Source organism: Cupressus sempervirens, chromosome 4 (assembly GCF_028749045.1).
Source record: "Cupressus sempervirens isolate cs-2001-9-10 chromosome 4, ASM2874904v1, whole genome shotgun sequence".
NCBI lineage: Eukaryota > Viridiplantae > Streptophyta > Pinopsida > Cupressales > Cupressaceae > Cupressus > Cupressus sempervirens.
In genome coordinates, this window is record NC_143121.1 from 27,269,900 (window position 1) to 27,292,523 (window position 22,624).

The window sequence follows — 22,624 nt, forward strand, 5'->3', positions numbered from 1 at the left end:
GTACAAAATGCGGTCATTAATTCAGAAAATACTTGGCTAAAAGTTATAAAGTTGTTATGTACCCTTTTCAAATAATTAAAAAATAATAATCTTTGCTAAGGCAGGCAAGCCCAAGAAAGTGAAGTTTCGGAAAAAGGGGGTTAATCTTTAGAAACCGTTGGACTAGTAAATGAAAATTATTATTAAAATATGTTTCATTAACCTCTCTTGGATGTGAGTTACGGTTATGCCCTTTTTTAAGGGGTTTGGAGGCATTTTGGGCTGATTCCAGAACTGGATTTTTGATCATTCTTTGTTATTCTTCAGAGGCTGCCAAACCTGTGGAGAAGGAGACCCAAGAACGAGAGTTTGCAGGTTTCCAGGGAGACCCAAGAATGGGAGTTTTCAGGTTTCCAGGAAGGCTAAGGATGGGATTTTGAAGCCATTCCATGTGCATGCTCATACAGAGTTTGCCTTTGTGCTGAACAGTGCAGATTTGTGGATTTTCGGGTGTGTTTTTTGTATGAGTTTGGTGTTTTCAGTTGAGTATTTCATATCAGTTTGGGTTGCTGCTGTATTTCAGACTTTAAGGTGTTAAAATAGAGCTAAATATATGTATTGGGACGTGATTAAACTTCTGAGATAGATTATTAATGTTTTTGTGATGTTTTCGGGCATTTTTGTGTTAATTTCGGGAGCCCGATGAGCATAGTTTTTGTCCTACATTTGAGAAATGTTGTGTAAAGGCTATACAGATCTGGACATGTCATTTTTTAGGCTGTTATGCTGCAGATATTTCTGTAAAAATGTCCACTTTTAGATTTATTAATAATAGGTGAAGTTGTGAAGCTTTTGGCACAATTTCTGGCATACCCGATTTGGGGTTTCTTGAGAAATTTGGTGGATCTTTGTGATATTAGTTGTTTGATCTTGAAAATCTGATTAGAGGTTGGAAATATCATAGAAAATCAGAAAAGGGACATTTAAGTGGTATCAGAGCCATGGTCTTGCCAGCCTGAGGGTTTGTAGAAGCTTGCATGTTAGTTTTAACAACTACCCAGATCTTGCATGTCAGTTTGGACAACTACCCAGATCTTGCATGTCATAATTTATGATTGCATATTGCTTCTAATCAGTTGCATGTCAAAATTTATGGTTGCATGCTACTTCTAATCATTTTCATGTTAGTTCTTAGTGAATTTGGTGGTTGTAGAAGTTTGCATGTCAGTTTTGACAACTACCTAGATCTTGCATGTCAGTTTTGACAACTACCCAGATCTTGCATGTCATAATTTATGATTGCATGTTGCTTCTAATTAGTTGCATGTTAAAATTTATGGTTGCATGCTACTTCTAATCATTTGCATGTTAGTTCTTGGTGAATTTGGTGGTTGCATGTTGCTTCTAATCAGTTACATGTCAAAATCTATGGTTGCATGCTACTTTTAATCATTTGCATGTTAGTTCTTGGTGTTTGAAGAAGTTATATCCTATTGGGGTTACACTCTACTTTATCTAGAATGGACAGGTATAGTACAGAGTCTCAAAGGACACGATCCTGGACAATTGATATCCAAAGTCAAAATAGTAGAAAGGATGGTTATTTAGACATTCGAGATAAACTTATAAAAATAAGCCATGACATGTTTGAAAAGTTGGTTGAGCACCACCGTATAATGAATGACATGTTTTTTGACCCAGCTAAGGTGGATAAGTTGACTGGATTTCTATTTGGCAGATTTTCTCACAGGGCTGATGACACAATTACCAAGAACTTGTATGAGGAGTTTGAGAAACTAGCTGATAGCTAGGTAGAGGTCTCAGATTCTACTCTGCCACAGGAGGTGGTGGGAAATGATATTACATAGATTGATATTAACGGTCAACTTGATACTCAAATTGAGACAATTGTTTATAGGTCGTCAAAGGGTGATGCCACAGGGATTCAGGATGGTATAGTTACAACAGGCAGTGACTACAGTGTAGTGGGTTCAGATGATGATTATGAGGATGTTGTTGTGCAGGATGGTGAGATACCTGGTAGAGATGAGCAGACATTGAGCATTCATGACTTTGCTGAGAAAGAGTACCAGGCACAGTTAGATGCTTCATCACATGAGGTTGAGGCTGGTAGTACTTCACATGATTTTTCCAACTAGCTGAAGGTGAACAAAGATAGTATTGTGACTTCATTATCTCATCATGATAGGTATGTGGAATTAGTTGGTATTGGTCATATTACTTAGGTGAGGATTTTTCTTGAGTTACCAGTTGATTATAGTTTACGAATATGCACTCGAGATTGTTGTATTGGCATTTGGGATTTAGTTGACTAGAGATCTTTAAAACTTTTTCGTAGCAGTGTTTGTTTGGGTGCTATCATGGATTTGATTAGCAGATTACATGGTGTTGTCTTTTCTTGTGCCAGTATCTTGTCTGATGTTGGTATTAGTTTTTATACACTGATGTTGGGCTTTGTTCATATATCTAGTCGACCATACTTGCTGGAATGTGTTGATGATATTTCATATTTGGCAGTGTGTATAGATGAGTCCCAGGATCATATTGGCATTGATGACATCTAGGAGGATGTAGTGGGCAGTTTTGAAGACTTAGTTTCTTTGGGTACAGAGGAGTTGGATAGCAGTGCTAAATTTTTTTTATACTCCGTATGTTGATATGAGCTTTAGAGTTGATTCACAGGACATGGATGGTAATACTCTAGAGACTAGTAACTTTGAGGATACTCCTTTAGATAGTGCATCAGAGGAGGTTTGTAGGAGACAGTCAAGCCAGTGCCATCATGTGTCTAATCAGTTGAGAGTTAGTGACCAAGACATTGCTATCACTTGCCAGCATTTCGATGCTGCTCATCAGTTGTTAGCAGTTTATGGATGGGATTCTCCTACTAGTGATGAGCAGGAAGGCAGTTATATTTCCTTGACAGAGATCCACTCTTTATGGGAGGTTATTCAGATTTTGAGACAGAATTATATGCAGTTGGTAGCCAATAGAGATTATCTTATGGAGTGGGGCAGTACAGCATATGATGCATTGTTGGCCAAGGAAGATGAGGTGAGTGAGCTTACTGAGCTGCTTGAGGTGACTTCTGAGATTCTTGAGAGTACACAGTTGGCTTTCAAGGAGTCACAGTTTCATTTGGCTAAGGCACCATGGAGTTAGAGCGACTACAGTCTTTACCTAATTCTATACAGTCACAAGCTGTGGTGTTTGGTGATCCGAGGATGTCCATGGCCGAGATTGTCACAGACAGTGGAGATGGGGATGCATCCATCCTTGATACTAACATTGGCATATCAGATTCATTCCCATTAGAGTTAGGTTCAGTTGAGTTGGGTGGTGTAGTAGATTTTTGTGGTATGCCTGACATGGGGATGGCCTCTAGTACTGATGGCACAGAGACTAGAGATGTATCAAAGATCATGTGTGATGTTGGTGAGTCGGCAGTTGGCATGGATCCTACTAGTAATACTACTCCCTTGGTGATATCTTTGGAGGTAGTAGTCAGTTCCAACATGGTTAATGATCAATTGTAGTTAGTTTCATCTAGATTACAGTCCGAGCCACTGACTGAGATTGGTGAATTCTATCGGCATTACACTGTGAGGTACGCTCATCAATTTACCTTTGATGACCATGTTGATGAGATGATGATACAGAGATGTACTTTGGTTCCTAGTGCTTATCATCAGTTATGGGACAGTTTGATGCCTCAAGATGAGAGTTGTGATGGGCATGGCATTGTGATAGGTTCTGCAGTTGACAACTTGATAATATGTGACTTAGAGCAGGAGTTTGGGAGTGATGCTTCAATGGGTGTTGTTATTGATTCTACTCCTTTGGCTGTGACATCTCCTAACTTAGCTAGTGATCAGTCACAATGGGTTGTATCACTTGTTCATGCAGTGCATGGGAGTTATGGTTATGAGATAGTGGCTAGTGATTTGCAAAGTTGTGTTGACTGCAGGAGTTGTACAGTGTGTGGATTCTCCATACTTGGTACAATTTCATTCGAGAGCGTTCACCATTGTTGCAGAGTTGGATTGTACATTCTGTATAGGCCAGTGGGATGCGTTGATGGTATTTACTGTGTTGGTAGTTTGATTTGTCCACTTTACTTGGGTTCTGATGTTCTAAGAGTTTGTGTCTCATGGGTTTTTGACTGTGGTAGTGGTGATTTTGGAGTTTGTTTGAGCTATAATTGTCAGTTTGATTATGGATTCCTCTTGGTCATATTGCAGAGGATATTGCAGGAGCTTGTGTTAATGGGTAGTAGTATAGTTCATGACTACATTTGGGATCCAGGTGGATTGATTGGTTTATTGTTTAGCCATTGCTTGAGGACAAGCAATGTTTGGGAGGGGAGGAATTGTTATGGCCCCTTTTCAAATAATTAAAAAATAATAATCTTTGCTAAGGTAGGCAGGCCCAAGAAAGTGAAGTTTCAGAAAAAGGGGGTTAATCTTTAGAAACCGTTGGACTAATAAATGAAAATTATTATTAAAATATATTTCATTAACCTCTCTTGGATGTGAGTTACAGTTATGCCCTTTTTTAAGGGGTTTGGAGGCATTTTGGGCTGATTCCAGAACTAGATTTTTGCTCATTCTTTGTTATTCTTCAGAGGCTGCCAAACCTGTGGAGAAGGAGACCCAAGAACAAGAGTTTGCAGGTTTCCAGGGAGACCCAAGAACGGGAGTTTGTAGGTTTCTAGGAAGGCTAAGGATGAGATTTTGAAGCCATTCCATGTGCATGCTCATACAAAATTTGCCTTTGTGCTGAACAGTGCAGATTTGTGAGTTTTCGGGTGTGTTTTTTGTATGAGTTTGTTGTTTTTAGTTGAGTATTTCATATCAGTTTGGGTTGCTGCTGTATTTCAGATTTTAAGGTGTTAAAATAGAGCTGAATATATGTATTGGGACGTGATTAAACTTTTGAGATAGATTATTAGTGTTTTTGTGGTGTTTTCGGGCATTTTTGTGTTAATTTCGGGAGCCCGATGAGCATAGTTTTTGTCCTACATTTGAGAAATGTTGTGTAAAGGCTATACAAATCTGGAAATTTCATTTTGTAGGCTGTTATTCTGAAGAAATTTCTGTAAAAATGTCCACTTTTAGATTTATTAATAATAGGTGAAGCTGTGAAGCTTTTGGCACAATTTCTGGCATACCCGATTTGGGGTTTCTTGAGAAATTTGGTGGATCTTTGTGATATTAGTTGTTTGATCTTGAAAATTTGATTAGAGGTTGGAAATATCATACAAAATCAGAAAAGGGACATTTCAAAAGTTACATATTGAAATTACAAAGATATATATATATATATATATATATATATATATATATATATATATATATATATATATATATATATATATATATATATATATATATATATATATATATCTATCTATCTATCTATATATATATATCTATCTATCTATCTATCTATCTATCTATCTATCTATCTATCTATCTATCTATCTATCTATCTATCTATCTATATATATATATATATATTACCAGGTTGCACTAGATCTGACAAGCGGTCAAAGTCAATAGAAAAATCCATCTCTACCATTTCTATTGCTTGTGGGGGATGATAGGTGTCAATTGGGTCTAAAACCCATATATCCCATTTGTCCACCCATTTAGTTGACTCACAGTCATCCCAATTTTTCTCTGCACATGATGGACAATAGCATGTCATTTTTCATGTGTGGATACTCCATAAACCTACATCAGAGCTTCTAAAAGAGTGTAACTCACTAAATCCTGTTAGTGTGCAACAATCCTGATATGGTACAATGTTAGTATTATCTATCAACCAAAAAAATCTATGAACTGTAGACTCACCTTCCTTACTTGGACCCATTGTAGCGTTACACCATTGGACGATGGATTTTGCATCTATCAATATTGCTCCATCTTTGTACTTTAGTTCTTCACAAGCCAATGCTCTTTTAATGCATGCGCCTACACCATCATGCTCTCCCTTACCATGACTAGCCTCTGTGAAATTCCACATATATTGAATTCTACACAACCTATGTATCCTACTCAACCAATAGAACATCCATGCATTCTTGAATTGAGATGCGCAATTGTCTAACCAAATAATGTGTTGATGATATGTTATGCCTCTGTTAGCCAAATCTCCATAAAATAGTTGAAAACAATCATGTATGAACTTCGTAGAATGTGATCGATCATCACTGATGTAAAAATGGTACTCCCTCAAAATCTTTCTATCATCCTGTGTACTTGGTGAATGCATGAATGTTCTGTGAACAAATATGGAAACCTGTTGAGAAGTATAATACTTTGCTTGCACCTCATTTTGTGGTTGTAGTGTGTAGTTCTCTATGAAATCTACAACCGAAACAATGGTATCCAGTGGAAACGTATCCTTGCACAACTTGAATTGCAAATCCAGCCATCAAGCTCTATGGGTATGCCTTACATACTCGTAAATAATCTGTTCATGAAAAATCTTCATGAACTCATACACTGGAATCTTTTCAATGACTAAATCACATCTTTTACCATGTTTCCCATCTTTTAGAGCATATTTCACTGTCTTAAATTTTTCGTTATCTACTATTTCATTTCCAATTGCATGTGCACTATACATATGTCGACAAGTTGATAAAAGTTGCAAAGAACCACAAAATAAGCACATACCATCCAAGCATGATGTCTTGTAAAAAATTTTGCCGTCCCCTATTTCACATAAAATGTTGGATATGAATTCCCTTGAAGATCTTGGTGGCTCATTCATGTCACAATCCTGAAAAACAAATTGAGAATGCAAAACTACGCATATATGCCTAAAAACATCAAAATGGTTAGAAAATTCAATATGTATCCTACAACAAGAAGTTGTGCGTGTGTGATTTATCTTCACATAAAAAGGTTTACCCATCTCAAAAAATCTTTGACTTATTCAAATTTGAGGATACATACCAATAAATTTTGCAAAAAATTGTGTCTGAGTTCAATCAAAAAAATGTTTTGCATGTGGGTCGCGATTTTGGCTACCAATCCTCCTTCTTACAACATCTCTTTGATTAGGGGAAACACGTGTGTTATTTTTTCAAAAATCTTCGATCAATGATTTCAAGGCTTCACTAATCTCTTTATCCTTTCATGGTAGTCTACCGCTAAATATCCATAACTCATTTTTTGTTAGATCTTCCAATCTCTCACGCCTTAGCATGGCTCTCCGTAGAGTACCTCTAACAATTTTTAATGTTTTTCTTGTCTTTCTCATGAGTCAAGCTTTCTTCATTTGGCTACTTACTATTGTCAATTTAAGTACTCATCTTGTGATATTACTATCTTTGGTGCGTAATTTAGAACCCACTTTGTCTTAAGCACTCATTAGATTCTTTACAATATTTTTTTCATTTGAATTGTCCATCGTTCTTAGCCCAAGAATCTTCATGATAGGCCTAAATTTCAAATTCCTCATCATTTCAACAAATAATTGGCATTGACCTGTAATATTTAATTTTTCAAAAAATAATCTCCACATACGATTAACTTTTCTTTGACAAGTATGCTTGCTAATCTTGTCAGGCATTGATTTCAAAATGTTAGTTTCAATATCAATCAAATATTTTGGTCTTCTAAAATGAATTCTAGAAGGTGTTATAATCTCTTCCATTCCCTAAATATTTTGAACATCAACATAAGGTCGAGTGTATTGTGTACTTTGAACTGAAGATGATGTGCCTTGACAATAAGATGCAAAAGATGGAATATCACCTACTTGATGTGTTGATGTTGTGCCTTTAACATAACATGATGGAGTGTGTATATTGTCGGATCTACAAATCAGTGTCTCTTCAACATGAGAGGATGATATGACTTCAACATTGGAAGATGGTGTAGCAGACAATATGACTCCAACATTAGAATATGGTGTAGTGGATGATATGACTCCAATATTGGAAGATGGTGTAGCTTCACAATTCAATTGTCTTCTTGAACGTAACAGTCTCATTTGTTCTCTTTGTCTTTCCAATTCTTCCTCTTTATTTCTTTGTACCGGTGGTTCTTGATACTCTTTGAAAGTCAATTCTTCATGATTGCTTTGCAATTTTCTTTGCTCACGTAGTAATTTCATTTTATCTCTTTTAATTTCCAAATCTCTCTCTCTCTCTCTCTATCTTCATTTGTTTGAATTTTTGGTTTCTTCCTTGGCATCATGATGATTTCTACATGTCAAATTATTCAAACATCTGAATTACTTAAAATGTGTAAATTACAAATTATTTAAATACATATAAAAATTATAATTATTTGAATGAATACACAATATATATCAAACGACTTGTCAAATTTCTAACCATTTTGAAATAACATTTCATTCAAACATACAAATTTCAATGAATTCACCATATATTAAACAAAATGTCAAATTATAATCAAATTTGTATCTATATATCAACAAACAATATTTAAAATAGATTGCACTAACCTTTTATATACAAGGAATATTAAAAGAGTCTTCAAATCACGTATCCAATGATTAAATTTGGTGTTTGCTAGCTTCCAAAAGTGTTGAAATAGTGTTTGCTATGCTGAAACCCATGATTTCTATCGGAATAACAAAGTGCATAATAGACCAAAAGTAGAGAATGGATGAAATGGGCCCCAAAGTTGCTTTTTGCCCATTTTTAGGTGATTTCTCATAGTGCATATGCACTATAGTGTGTACGCACTTTAAAATGTGTACGCACTATAGTGCATACACACTATGTGGAAATGTATCACTCTCCATCTTCCCTACTCTCTCTCCCATCCCCTACCCTCTCTCTCTTCATACTCTCTCTCCCCTCTCCCATCCCTTACACTCTCTCTCTCCCCTCTCCCATCCTTTATCCTCTCTCTCGCTCTCACTCTCCCATTGCCTACTCTCTCTACCTCTCTCACCCTCTCTCCTCTCCCATACCCTACTCTTTAGATCTCTCACACACACTCTTATCCCCCCACTCTCTTCTCTCCAATCCCCTACTCTCCACATCTGTCACACACACTCCCATCCGCCCATCTCTTTCCCTCTCCCTCTCCTACAACCTACTCTCTCTCTCTCTCTCTCTCTCTCTCTCTCTCTCTCTCCCATCCCCTACTCTCTCTCACACTCTCCCATCCCCTAATCTCACTCTCTCTCTCTCTCTCCCATCTCGTACGAGCTCTCTCTGCTACCACCTACTCACTCTCACACTCTCTCTCCCATCCCCTATTCTGTCTCTCTTACACACACACTCCCGTCCCGCCCTCTCTCCCTCTCCCACTCCCTACTTTCTCTCCCCCTTCCCCTACTCTCTCTCTCCTCTCCCATCCCCTACTCTCACACTCTCATACTCTCTCCCATCCCCTACTTTGTCTCTCTTACACACATTCCCATTCCCCCTCTCTCTCTCCCTCTCCCACCACCTACTTTCTCTCCCCCATCATCGTACTCTCTCTCTGCCACCCCCTACTCTCTCTCTCACACTCTCACACTCTCTCCCATCCCCTACTCTCTCTCTTTCACAGATACACACACTCTTATCCCCCCACTCTCTTCTCTCCCATCCCCCTTATTTCTCTCCCTCTCTCTCTCCTACTCCCTCTCCTATTGCCTACTATCTCTCTCTCTCAAGCTCTCTCTCTCCCTCTCCACTCTCTCTCTCTTCCATCTTGTACGAGCTCTCTCTTCCACCACCTACTCACTCTCACACTCTCTCCCATCCCCTACTCTGTCTCTCTTACACACACACTCCCATCCCCCCTCTCTCTCACCCTCTCCCACTCCCTCTCCCACCACCAACTTTCTCTCCCCCATCCCCTACTCTCTCTCTCCTCTCTCATCCCATACTCTCTCACACTCTCACACTCTCTCCCATCCCCTACTATATCTTTCTTACACACACTCCCATCCCCCCTCTCTTTCTCCCTCTCGCACTGCCTACTTTCTCTCCCCCATCGTCATACTATCTCTCTACCACCCCCTACTCTCTCTCACACTCTCTCTCACACTCTCACACTCTCTCTCCCATCCCCTACTCTCTCTCTTTCATAGACACACACTCTCTTATCCCCCACTCTTTTTCTCTCCCATCCCCTTCTCTCTACATCTATCACACACACTCCCATCCCCCTATCTCTCTCCCTCTCCCTCTCTCACTCCCTCTCCTACCGCCTACTATCTGTCTCTCTCTCAAGTTCTCTCTCTTCAGCTTACTCTCTCTCTCCCATACCTTACTCTCACTCTCTCTCTCCCATCCTACTCTCTCTCATACTCTCTCCCATCCCCCACTCTCTCTCTTTCACAGACACACACACTCTTATCCCCCCACTCTCTTCTCTCCCATCCCCCCTATCTCTCTCCCTCTCCCTCTCCCACTCCCTCTCATACTACCTACTATCTCTCTCTCTCTCAAGTTCTCTCTCTCCCTCTCTACTCTCTCTCTCTCCCATCCTATATGAGCTCTCTCTGCCACCACCTACTCACTTTCACACTCTCTCCCTCTCCCACTCCCTCTCCCACCACCTATTTTCTCTCCCCCATCCCGTACTCTCTCTCTCCTCTCCCATCCCCTACTCTCTCACACTCTCAAACTCTCTCCCATCCCCTACTCTGTCTCTCTTACACACACACACTCCCATCCCCCCTCTCTTTCTCCCTCTCCCACTACCTACTTTCTCTCCCCCATTTTCTCTGCCACCCCCTACTCTCTCTCACACTCTCTCCCATCGCCTGCTCTCTCTCACACTCTCACACACTCTCTCCCATCTCCTACTCTCTCTCTTTCATAGAAATACACACTCTTTTCCCCCCACTCTTCTTCTCTCCCATCCCCTACTCTCTACATCTGTCACACACACTCCCATCCCCCCTATCTCTCTCCCACTCCCTCTCCTACCACCTATTATCTCTCTCTCTCTCTCTCTCTCTCTCTCGCAAGTTCTCTATTTTCCTCTCTACTCTCTCTCTCTCCCCCATCCCTTACTCTCACTCTCTCTCACACTCTCCCATCCCCTAATCTCACACACACACATACACACACACACACACACTCTCTCTCTCTCTCTCTCTCATCCTGTACGAGCTCTCTCTGCCACCACCTACTCTCTCTCACACTCTCACACTCTCTCCCATCCCCTACTCTGTCTCTCTCACACACACACTCCCGTCCCCCCTCTCCCTCTCTCCTCTCCCATCCCCTACTCTCTATATTTGTCACACACACTCCCATCCCCCCTCTCTCTCCCTCTCCCACTCCCTCTTGCACTACCTACTATCTCTCTCTCTCTCTCTCAAGTACTCTCTCTCCCTCTCTACTTTCTCTCTCCCATCCCTTACTCTCACTCTCTCTCTTCCATCCCCTACTCTCTCTCACACTCTCTCCCATCCCCTACTCTCTCTCTCTCTCACCCCCATCCCATATAAGCTCTCTCTACCACCTCCTACTCTGTCTCAAACTCTCACACTCTCTCCCATCCCCTACTTTATCTCTCTTATAAATAAATACACATTCCTATTCCCTCCCTCTTTCTCTCTCGGAGTCCCTCTCCCACTGCCTACTCTCTCCCATCTCCTACTCTATCTCTCTCACACACTTCCATTCCACCTCTCTCTCCCTCCCACTCTCTCTCCCACCACCTACTCTCTCTCTCTCTCTCTCTCTCTCACACACACACACACACACTCTCTCTCTCTCTCTCCCTCTCTCTCCCATCCCTCTACCATTTCCTACTCTCTCTATCTCTCTCTCCCCTCTCTCATTCCCTACTCTCTCTCTTTCACACACACACCCATCCCCCCTCTCTCCTCTCCCATCCCCTACTTTTTTTGTCACTCGCTCTCCCTCTCCCACTCCCTCTCCCATTGCCTGCCTACTCTCTCTCTCTCTCTCTCTCGCTCTCTCTCTCTCTGCTACCCCCTACTCTCTCCTATCCCCTACTCTCTCTCTTTCTCTCTTACACACATTTCTATCCCCACTCTCTCTCCCTCTCCCATCACCTACTCTCTCTTCCATCCCCTACTCTCTCTCGAGCTACTCTGTCTTCCCCCTCTCCCATTCCATACTCTCTCTCTTTCACACACATGCACTCCCATCCTCCTCTCTCTCGCTCTTCCTCTCCCACTCTGTCTCCCACTGCCTACTCTCTTTGTCTCTCTCTCTCTCTCTCTCACACATAGCCATTCTCATGCCCCCCCCGGTCTCTTTTGGTCTTGGTTTGTAATTTAGGCCTCAATAGGGTGTGCACCCTATAGTGCGCACATGCTACTGAGAATTCAATGCTTCCAACAACGCATGTGCACTATAGGGCACACGCGCTATTGAAAGCTTTGCATTAAACCCAAGCCTAAGGCTTAGTTTTGCCTTGGAGATCCAACCCAAAGGTTTGGAGTTTATAAATAGGTCTGAGACGTGTTTTCCAGGAAACATACCAAAAATAATTGATTTTTCTTGTGTGCTCCCCTTCAAGATTCCTCATGGTTGGGTATCGATAAGATCAGGTTACATAGCATTATAGGTCTCTGTGTTAGCTATCTAACCATATAATTTATTTTTAATTTGAACTATTTCAAGCCTTTCATCTATAATTTCTTTTGAATGTATGTTCATTTTTTGTTAAAAACCACCATGTACTAATTGGGCTATAGATTTTAGCTTGTTCATCAAATTTTGCAACAACTTAGTTTTTTAGAAACTAAACTCCATTCTACACACTTTGAATTTTTTTTTTGATTTTAGATTAGTTTTTAATTATTTCTAGGGGGAGCACATAGCTATTTCACATTTTTGGAATGTGTGTAGTTAAAAAATTGATTAAAAAATAAATACACATTATAAAATTACTTGAAAAATTTGGGATAAACTACATAGTGTTAAGTAACTTTTGACTAGAGTGATTAAAGAATTTCAAAAAAAAAGTTAAAATGTTAGGGGGGCCACACTTTGTACTGTGTTATGTTTTTTTGGAATAAACAGTACCACTTTTTGTGGCCTCCTTTTTTGAGGACCTAAAACTAAACCATTTTGAAAAAAAATTAGTAGTCAAGAAACTAGATTCAAAAGACTACGACTTTTTTTTTGTCATATCTTAAAATTTTGAGCGTAACTATCTTCAAATTCTTGTTGAAGTTCAAAATTTGTAGATTTCAGGAAAAAGGTGTCCACTTATACCCCCCTTTTGGCACCACAACTTGGTGCACTTACCCATTTGGCATATCAGTTGACATATTTTTATTTCAGTTCATTTTACTTGGAATTTGACATATCAATTGATTTTGTTCAGCATATTAGCATATCGTGATCTACACTTTGTGATCAGTATTCTTTAGTGGTCAATTATGTATCAGCATTGTATCAACATTGTGTGTTCAAAATTATATTCTTACAACATACTCATCTAGCATATTTATTCTTCATATTCATTCAGTGTATATATATTAGATGGTATATAAGGAAGCGATTGAGTCTATGTTGTTTTTATATCATCTTGTATATATTAGTAGATAAAAAATTTTCCTCAAAAGCGGGGGAGATTATTGACCATTCTTAAGGTGGTAAAAGCAAGTTTAAAGCAAAATATTTTTCATGGCAAATTTGACTTCGTTAAATGGTAGGTGAGTTTGAAATTAAACATGGCAAAGGAAATTTTTTTTTTTTAACACAACACATATACTAGCGGTATAGTAAATGTGAAATACTGTAGCATTAAGTAAAAGACTGCATGTATTCTCCAATTGTTAGATTTGTATGGTAGACTCCAAAGATAATTAGAATGCAGTTGAGGTTGTGGGTATTTTGTTAGATCATTTTTAATCTCTGCGGATATCTTTTGTGAAATGCTTTTCTTCCCTACAAGCATGTATAATTTTTGAGGTCTTCCATGAAGGAAGTTCTTTTGATCTTTTTTGTGGTTTATGGCATATGAAAGTGGGCTTCTTTTCTATAAAACTATGAGCTGCCATGAAAGTCTTTTGAAGAAAGATTTTTATTGGGTAAAGTATCAATAATAAACAAATGTTTGCTCAGTTTATTTCCTGTTCATGTACTTACATTTGATCTCCTTTTTTTTATATGAGTGACTAGGGCAAAAATAAGAAGTTTTTCAATGAGGAATAAAGGAGGACTTCGAATGAGGTTTTTTTGTGTAAACAATGGCAATCAAAACAACGAAGGTAAAAGAAAATTTTCACAAGTATGCATGCTTAGGTGAGAAGTATGGATTTCAAATTTCTTGAAGAAGATAATTTTTTCTTAGTTTCGAAAAGGATTGGAAAAAACAAAGTCAAACAAGGGTTTCAAAGAATTTTTTATACAGTGAAATATATATCATTTCTTTTCAAAGGATTATTTTAGATCTGGTTTTGAAATAAAGTTTTTCAGAGGGAAATTTGTAAATCCTAGTTGACAGATTTTTTTAAAAAAAGGCTAAGGGGTTTCATTTGTTTCAAATGATATTCGTTTGAAAGAAAAAGATGAAAATGACTATTACTAGTTTTCCAAAGACAAAATATTTTTGTTTCATATAGTTTCAGTTTTTTCAAATATAATGGGGTCACTGTTTCAAACCCTAAAAATGGCAATTTTTGAAGATTTTTTCAATTTGTTGAAAAGACATTTCTTTGATGGTTTCAAATACAAAATCCTACATGGATTTATATGGCTAACAGTTTAAAGAACATGGATAAATTTGGGGCTTATCAGTTGGTTTTAATAATAGCATTTCAAAGGAGTTTTGAAAACAACCATAACTGGTTCAGTTGGTTCTGTAACTGATTTATTTCGAGATTCATCTCTATATAGAGAGAACATTGTAAAATCTGAAATGAATGTGTGAAAAATGCATTAAAGAGAGACACACATACATCTGAGGAAAACTTGAAAAAAGTTACATTTAAAAGTTATATTATAAGCTTGTATACATGTATAGATGCAACATATACATTTGTATGTGTATATGAGATTGTAAGAATAGCAAGAGATATAAAGGGTTGAACACCCTGAGCAATTATTGCTGCTGATTGTAAAGGAGTTGAAGCTCAATAAAGATTATAGCTTCGTGGAGTGGTTTTTTCCTCTATGATGAATCCTATTTGAAGAATTTTGAGGGTTTTCCACTCGGCAAAATACATGTCTATTTTTTAATTTCCAGCACAGTATTATATTCAGTTATGAATTGTTAAAGGACTGAAATCAGTTTTTTGAATTAAATTTATATAGTTCTGATTCACCACCCCTCTTAGAACTCTAACACTTCCAACAGATACCTGCTTATTCACGGGATTCATTTCCAACAACAGGGGGCTCTTTTTATATAACAAATCTTCTTCGACATACTCCTATTTTATGTCCTTTTCTTCAAGCCCAATCATCACTCTCATAGCAAAGGGGCTGACCCAAGAGCCAAGAAGCTTAACCTCATCTTCTCCTGCCATTTTTTCAGCTATTTCTCCTTCAATCTTCAATTAAACTTTCTCTGCCGAACAAGAACTATAGTAGCTGTTATGGATATCTAGGAAGAAGAAGACATAAGGTCAGGTCCATGGACCTTAGAGGAGGATATGCTTCTCACAAACTATATTAATCTCTGTGGTGAAGGTCGTTGGAATTCTGTAGCCAAGAATTCAGGTAACATCTATATCTCAGGAGAAACAATAGTTCTAATCATTATAATCTGAAGTTAAGCTACATGAACTGTACTTTGTGCTAACAGTTGAATGGGATTAGTTGTATCATGATCAGCATTTCTGCCCAACTGTCCGTTGGGATTAGATAGTTTTCTCTGGCTTATTTTTTACATGCACCAGCAATAAAGAGAGATGCATATCATTAATTAACAGTTAACCATTTCTATTTATAAATTTAGTTGTAAAAGTTTTTCAACTTTCTCATTCGCATTCTGTTATCAGATTATCAATTGTTTGAGTAGATCTTATTATCAGAATATTGGATCATACTCTATTATCAGAATATTAGGTAACTTAAAGAGGAGAAACTTAGCTTCATTCATTGTTAGAATCATGCAGAGAAAAAATCAATACAGAAAGAGGATAGTTTAGAAATAACCTGGACAATATGAATAGAGGAAAATATAACGATGATATAATAAGGGTTCATTGTCGAACACCTCTATTGGTAGGTATCTTATGCATTATTTGGTTCTGTTGGGTATATGAGATCCAATGGAATTCTCTAACCAGGAATTCTGGTAACATTTCAATCCTAGAAGAAACAAGTGTCCTAATACTGATAATTAAAACTTTTAGTTATGTTAACAAGTAAATGGGTTTATCATACTGTGATCAGCACTTCGGTCTAACTAGCTTTTGGGATTAGATATTGTGTTCCCATTCGTGTTTTAAATGAACATGACAATAATAGATTTTCACTCACAAATGGTGGTTTCTAATTCAATTGTACATGAGATGTTGATTCAGCTTTCAGATGATAATATAATTTTTTCATCAATGTTTGCAATCAAACTTCATTATATGATAAATATCATCTTTTTACCTTATTTGTTTAAGTATATGAGATCCAACGGTTTTAGCTAAGACCAGATATTAGCTGGCCTAGAGAAGAAAAGTGCCCTTAGTTCTGTATTGCATCATCTTGTCATGCATTGAATCCATGAGCATCTAGATAGATATCTCTTGCAAATATGGTTTATACTAAACTTGGAGATTCAATTTAGTAAGTTTCAGAATTTGTGAGGCATGGATGAGCTTATTCATTGACGATCAATATATATCTAGCAGGGCTGAAGAGAAGTGGGAAAAGTTGTAGGCTGAGGTGGATCAATTATCTGAGGCCTGATCTAAAGAGAGGAAACATTACTCCACAAGAAGAACGCCTAAGCTTTTACTTACAGGATCTTTAAACTTTTACATACAAAATCAAATTACCGATTCTACACCTATAATAATTAATTCTAGATTTATTCCAGTTTTAATACTCTCCCATGGCTTACATATATCTGAGCTCCCCATTTCTTGTTGTGCTGAGGGACTACACCTTTGAACTGACAAGCAAACTGCTCTGATGTGTTCTGATCTGGCTGTCCCAATGGCCCCTTCAGCCCTCCTCCTACAATTGCATGTCCTGTTTTGCTTGACCCTGACCCAGATGAAGCATTGGAATCTGCACTTGATTTAGTGTCCTCCATTCTTCATGCTATTGCTATCAGGAATCCTGTACCCACAACATCAAAGTATCCCAACATTATTTTAGATTTCGCCATCAAATCAAAAGTACTTGCTGGTGGTGCAGAAGGATCTTGTGGGGGTACTGGTGGTGGAAGGGGATCTTATGAGGGATATAGTCACTATATCAACAATTATTTTGTAATTGTGTAATTCATAATGCTAGTTTATATACTTTAGTTCTGACCCCTCCAATCAGTCACATCAATATGAAATTTTAACAAATTAGTTTCGACAAAAATCTAGATCTACTAACTTAAGGTTACATTAAATAGAATTAATTATTAAAACTGGAACAAATCTAGATGCATATCCTTTTTACTTTTCTAAAAATGTATGTAAAACCTAGGCATCACATTAAATTAATCATTTTCCTAAAACTATACGCTGGGTATTAAGGCAAATGTTGGTGCCAATTTATCATACCAAGCAAATGGAGGAAATGACTAACATTAAAAGAACAAAAACAAATTGAACTATGAAATTGAAGCACACAATATATTTTATTACATTTCAGTCAACCTAGTGAGTTATACAGAGCATTGATTTACAAGAAAGAAAAAAGTAAAATAGATATTATATTCTTCTATTCCTTAACAATGCCACAAATCATTTTATTGCAGTCGTGACTGAAATAGAAACTGGCGTGATGAGGAGGAGGCTCTAGGATATAGCAAATAAAATTGACAACCCTATCCATGGATAAGAAACACGAGAGCTGCTCAGGATCGAGCTCCTTGTTGTATTCCTTTCTGTCTTAATAAATTTTTACCCCTCCATTTCCAAAAAAGAAACACGAGAGCTGCATGAGAGTGCAAAATTTTGAAGTAAAGAAAAGCAAATGAATGGGTGTCATCATCAAGCATGCTCCCACCCTAAATGCTATGCATAGTGTAACCATTAAGAGATCAAATCAAGACATTATATAAGACATTATATAAAGGAGATCTAAAATCAACTTACATAGAAAATTGAGGATCGTGTACTGAATCAATTTTTAATAGGATTGAATTAGGAAAAATCTCTTAACCAAATAATCCTAACATATCTATGTAAATCTCCTAACATAATCCTTACTTAATTGTAAGTGTAAAATCCTTTAACGAGGTGGGGCTTAACAGTCTTGAAGCTTTTAACAGGGCAAACCCCTTATGACGTAGACCATATATTATGATCAAACATTGTAACCCTAACAGGTTAATTTTATTGTTGCAACAATGAAGATTTGTGGGTTTCATCCCCACCCTAGTTTTACCTTCACAAGTGTTTCTAGGTTACCAAATCACTTTTGTTATGTGTTGAATCTTTTCATGGATGGATGTTATATTTTCAGCATTATAATTTTGATATTAGATCTAATATATGAGATGAATTAGGTGTAGAATCAGTAATTTGATTTTGTAAGTAAAAGTTTAAAGATCTTGAGGCCAAAAAAAATCAATTGCTTACATAGTTCTTGACATAATGATGGTTATCCAAGTTTGACCCATTTCCACACCTTCTGTTCTTTAAAACATTGAAAATTAGTCCAATGTTTCTATCATATGTACTCTATTACTCTATTGCTATAGGAAGACCATGAGGACAATGGTGACATTGTCAATTATAAAGACTTTTGACAAAATGCATTTATTAAAGATTGGCATTTGAGGGAAAATTGCGGCATATTTGAATGTCAAAAGTTTTGGCAAAGGGCGTTGGTTGATTTCCAGATAAAATGTATCAAAGATAAAACAAAGTTCTTCTCAATTTCGTTATTGTTTTCAATTCCAAAATATGCAAATCATCAAGATCAAAATTTAAAAAATTTCAGTGTGCTTTCAATATTTTGAAATTTGGTCAACAATGCATTTTGTAGGGAGGATAACCGAGTCCTCAATAAAGATCTTTTAAAAGACATTCAATAAGGTGTTGTTACCAATTTTCTATGTTGACAATTGACTTTGAAGTTTTTAGGTTTGATCACAAAGAACATCTAATAAGAGATTTTGTTTTATACTTGGAAGAGGTAAGGATCCATAAAATGTCAAGTAGATTTATAAATTCATTGGAAATTCATCTACCCATTGTCATTGTAGTAATATTTATAAGGATCTCAAAACTATATCATGAGAAAGAAATGAGAAGTATGATTAGTTTGAGTTACACCACACAATATTGTGTGTTTACATTGAGATATCTATATATTAAACATTTATATGTTTTAACTAATTATAGAGATACAATGGTTTAGTTTAAATTTAATTTAAAATTAAAATAATGTTAAATAGATTTGCATGAGTCAAATTGTAGAAAAAAGGCTACATGAAGTACAAACTTGACCACTAAAATGAGTTCTTGTACTCCCAACATGTAAAATAAAGATGGTCAAGACTATCCAACCATGTGTCAACTTCAGATTGACCTTCCTAGACCAAGAGGTATACATTTGAGTTGTGAGACATATATACATGACACATAATTTATTGATCTAGAATGAAGGTAGAAATGATAAAATACTAACTTATGTGAATTAATACAAATATAAAATTATGCATGAAAATTTATCTACTTAGATAATTAATTGTACATTCCACATAAAAGCATAAAATTAAGAGCACAAGGTCTTTTGTGCTAGCCACTTAATGAATATTCAAATAAATGAATCCACCAAAAAGGTCCCACAAGGCCCTCAACCCTTTTGTGCATCAAGTTCTACAAGTCTACTTATTTCACAAATCTGTATCAATTGATCACTTGATACAAATGCTATAAAATTTCATCTCTCTATTAAAATTCATTTTCCTCAATATCACTTACACATTTGCACCAAAGTCTTTATCTATTAATGTAATACAACAAAAGAGGATCTTGGTAATTCACTTTGATACCAATCCTCTGAAACCTCATCTTCACACCAAAACCCATTTTATTCAATATTGAAGGAAATACATATAGAATTACATAGTTGCTCATAATTTTATCGAAGTGGATGAACAATTTACCTAATCCCACATATTTCTCAACCAACTACATAATTCTGAAATATTCTTTTACTTAGAATAGATTTAAATAATATTATTATTTAAATCTATTGGTTTTGACCTCCTTATAGTAATTATATAATTAAACTACTAAACACCACATATATAAATAGACATCACCTAAGACAAACTAAAGCATAACACAATTCAATGCATTACAAAACTAAGCCTTCTACAAGAAAGCTCAACTAAACCTCTCCAAAAAGAAACTTTCTAGTTTGAGTTACTGTGTTCAGCACTTGTTCTTGTTGTGGGAGTACTTTCTTCACGCTCTCCCTCTCCATACATCTCTTCATCCATGCAAAAATGTTGGGAAATTTATCTTCAACCATAATTTTAAAATTTCCAACAATTTCTAATGTATTAAACCAACATATTTGTGGGGCAAGTGCAATATCCACAATTCCAAAATTACTCCCTCCAAAGTAATCATTCCCTTTGAGAGTTTCTTCTAGTATTGCTAAACCTTCCATAAATTCTCGCTTTCCTTCTTCTTGTTCTTCTCCTTTTTTTAATGCTATGTTTCTTCCTCCAGAATTACAGATCTGAAATAATACATAATTATTACTAATAAATATTAGAATGCACATAAATATAAAAGAATGGAATGTGCAATATGTTTAAATAATTGAGAAGTACTATATATTGATATAAAGTATACTAGTATAGCACATTAAATTGGAGAAGTTAAAGATTCTATTTACAATTCAAAATATGAAACAAAGTGAAGTTTTTTTTCGTTTTGATCTATTGATAAAGTTGAATAGACATACCTTATTTTCTACAAAATCTACCCAAAACCGAGCCGTAGCTCGGTCATATGAATCAGATGGTAAAAAAGTGGGACCATTGCTCCATACCTCGTCAATGTATTGCAAAATAATAGAAGAATCAATGACAGGCCTGCCATTGTGAATAAGAACAGGTACCTTCTTATGGACAGGATTCATTTGTAACAAAAGGGGGCTTTTATTCATCCGATCTTCTTCTACAAACTCATATTTGATGCCCTTTTCTTCAAGCCCAATCAAGACTCGGAGAGTATAGGGGCTGACACTAAAGCCGAGAACCTTAACATCATCTCCATTGTCCATCTTCACCTATTTCAGCTCCTTCAATCTCACTCAAGTTCTTATGCAAACAGAAGAGCAAATCTGTGCTGCATTTATAGTTGTTTTGGGCTCTTCACTTTGCTTCGTTGCTAAGCAAAAGTGGGTCAACCTAATGTTTTATAATGCACGGAGGTAGTTGCCTGGAAAGAGCCTGGTAGTTGATTCTTTCTATGTAAAATGAATGTGTGACGACTATTAAATAAAACTGGTGAATGAAAATAGGCATAAACTGAGGCAGCTATCTGAACTTGCATTTAAAAAAAACATAAAACAAAGCATTATGTAGAGAAGCGGGTCTGTTATAATAATGACTGATCAGATTTCGATTGACTTTTACTTTGTTGGTTGAAAACAGAAGATTATAGAAATGATTGGTTCATTTATGTTTTGTGTTTTGTGTTTTGAAATGTATGGAAGTTTAAATGGTTTTTTATTATCTAATTAATATTGTGATCTAAATTGAAAGACACTTGATTTAATTTTAATACTATCTTGCACTTTCTTATCCTGATGATGGATCATGTAGTGTGATCCGAAACGTTGATGAAATAAACAAACACAATCTAATCCAGAAAACTCAGTACTTTACAAATGGATTATGGAAATCTGTTACTGTTAATTTAATGAAATTACAAAATTAATTTTAATCAATACTAACGTAACATTTCATTATAGATGTTATATATATAAAATTATTAGTATACACTTTGTGCCAATTATAGTGAAAGTAAGTGGCCTGACGACAGTAAATAGAAAGTCTTTGCATTCTTAAATGCTTGAATGAAATTCTAATCTATTTTGCTGTTACCATATTAAAAATTGCTCTGTATCATCGACAAAACACAAACAATAATTATTTCCAATGTTTGCCGAGTAATATGTTTGCTTTTGATAGTTAATATAAATGAGGAATAAGTCAAAGGAGGGATGAATCTGACATCTAGATAACAGTGTATTAGATGTTTACAGCCTTTATATGATATTTTAAGTTACTTATTTAATTGTTATTGTCTTTGAAGTATTTGAATTGGGGTTGTTAATTGTAAAAATGTCTTCATAACTAGGTACGATAAAATTAATTTATCACTTTTCAATAATCATAAATATATACTCTCATACATATTTTAAAATTTTTTAAAAGACGTGATTATTAGAAAGTAATAATAAATATTATTTAGTTAGTATAATTTATGTTTATTTTCACTTAAAAATAATTAGGTTTTGTATTTTAAACTAAAAAGAGGAGTAAAATTTTTATTGAATACCAAAGAGAAC

General features: G+C 36.3%; 1 protein-coding gene and 1 pseudogene across 1 annotated transcript; both read right to left on the reverse strand.

Moving 5' to 3' along the window:
* Window positions 1-15,447, reverse strand: part of LOC149559778 (glutathione S-transferase U21-like) — a 34,180-nt pseudogene extending 18,733 nt beyond the window's left edge.
* A 4,657-nt stretch (window positions 15,448-20,104) lies between these two features.
* Window positions 20,105-21,361, reverse strand: LOC149559779 (glutathione S-transferase U28-like). The gene is made up of 2 exons (XM_089823503.1): window positions 21,011-21,361; window positions 20,105-20,782 (listed from the first exon to the last, which is right to left on the reverse strand). The coding sequence occupies exons 1-2, from the start codon at window positions 21,329-21,331 to the stop codon at window positions 20,426-20,428; spliced, it is 678 nt and encodes a 225-aa protein (XP_089679629.1). The 5' UTR covers window positions 21,332-21,361; the 3' UTR covers window positions 20,105-20,425.
* Between the last annotated feature and the right edge of the window lie 1,263 nt (window positions 21,362-22,624).

Coding starts and splice junctions, on each gene's coding strand:
- LOC149559779 (XM_089823503.1), bottom strand. CDS start 21,331: ATGGACAATGGAGATGATGTTAAGGTTCTCGGCTTTAGTGTCAGCCCC. Junction 20,783..21,010: donor TAGATTTTGTAGAAAATAAG/GTATGTCTATTC, acceptor GTATTATTTCAG/ATCTGTAATTCTGGAGGAAG.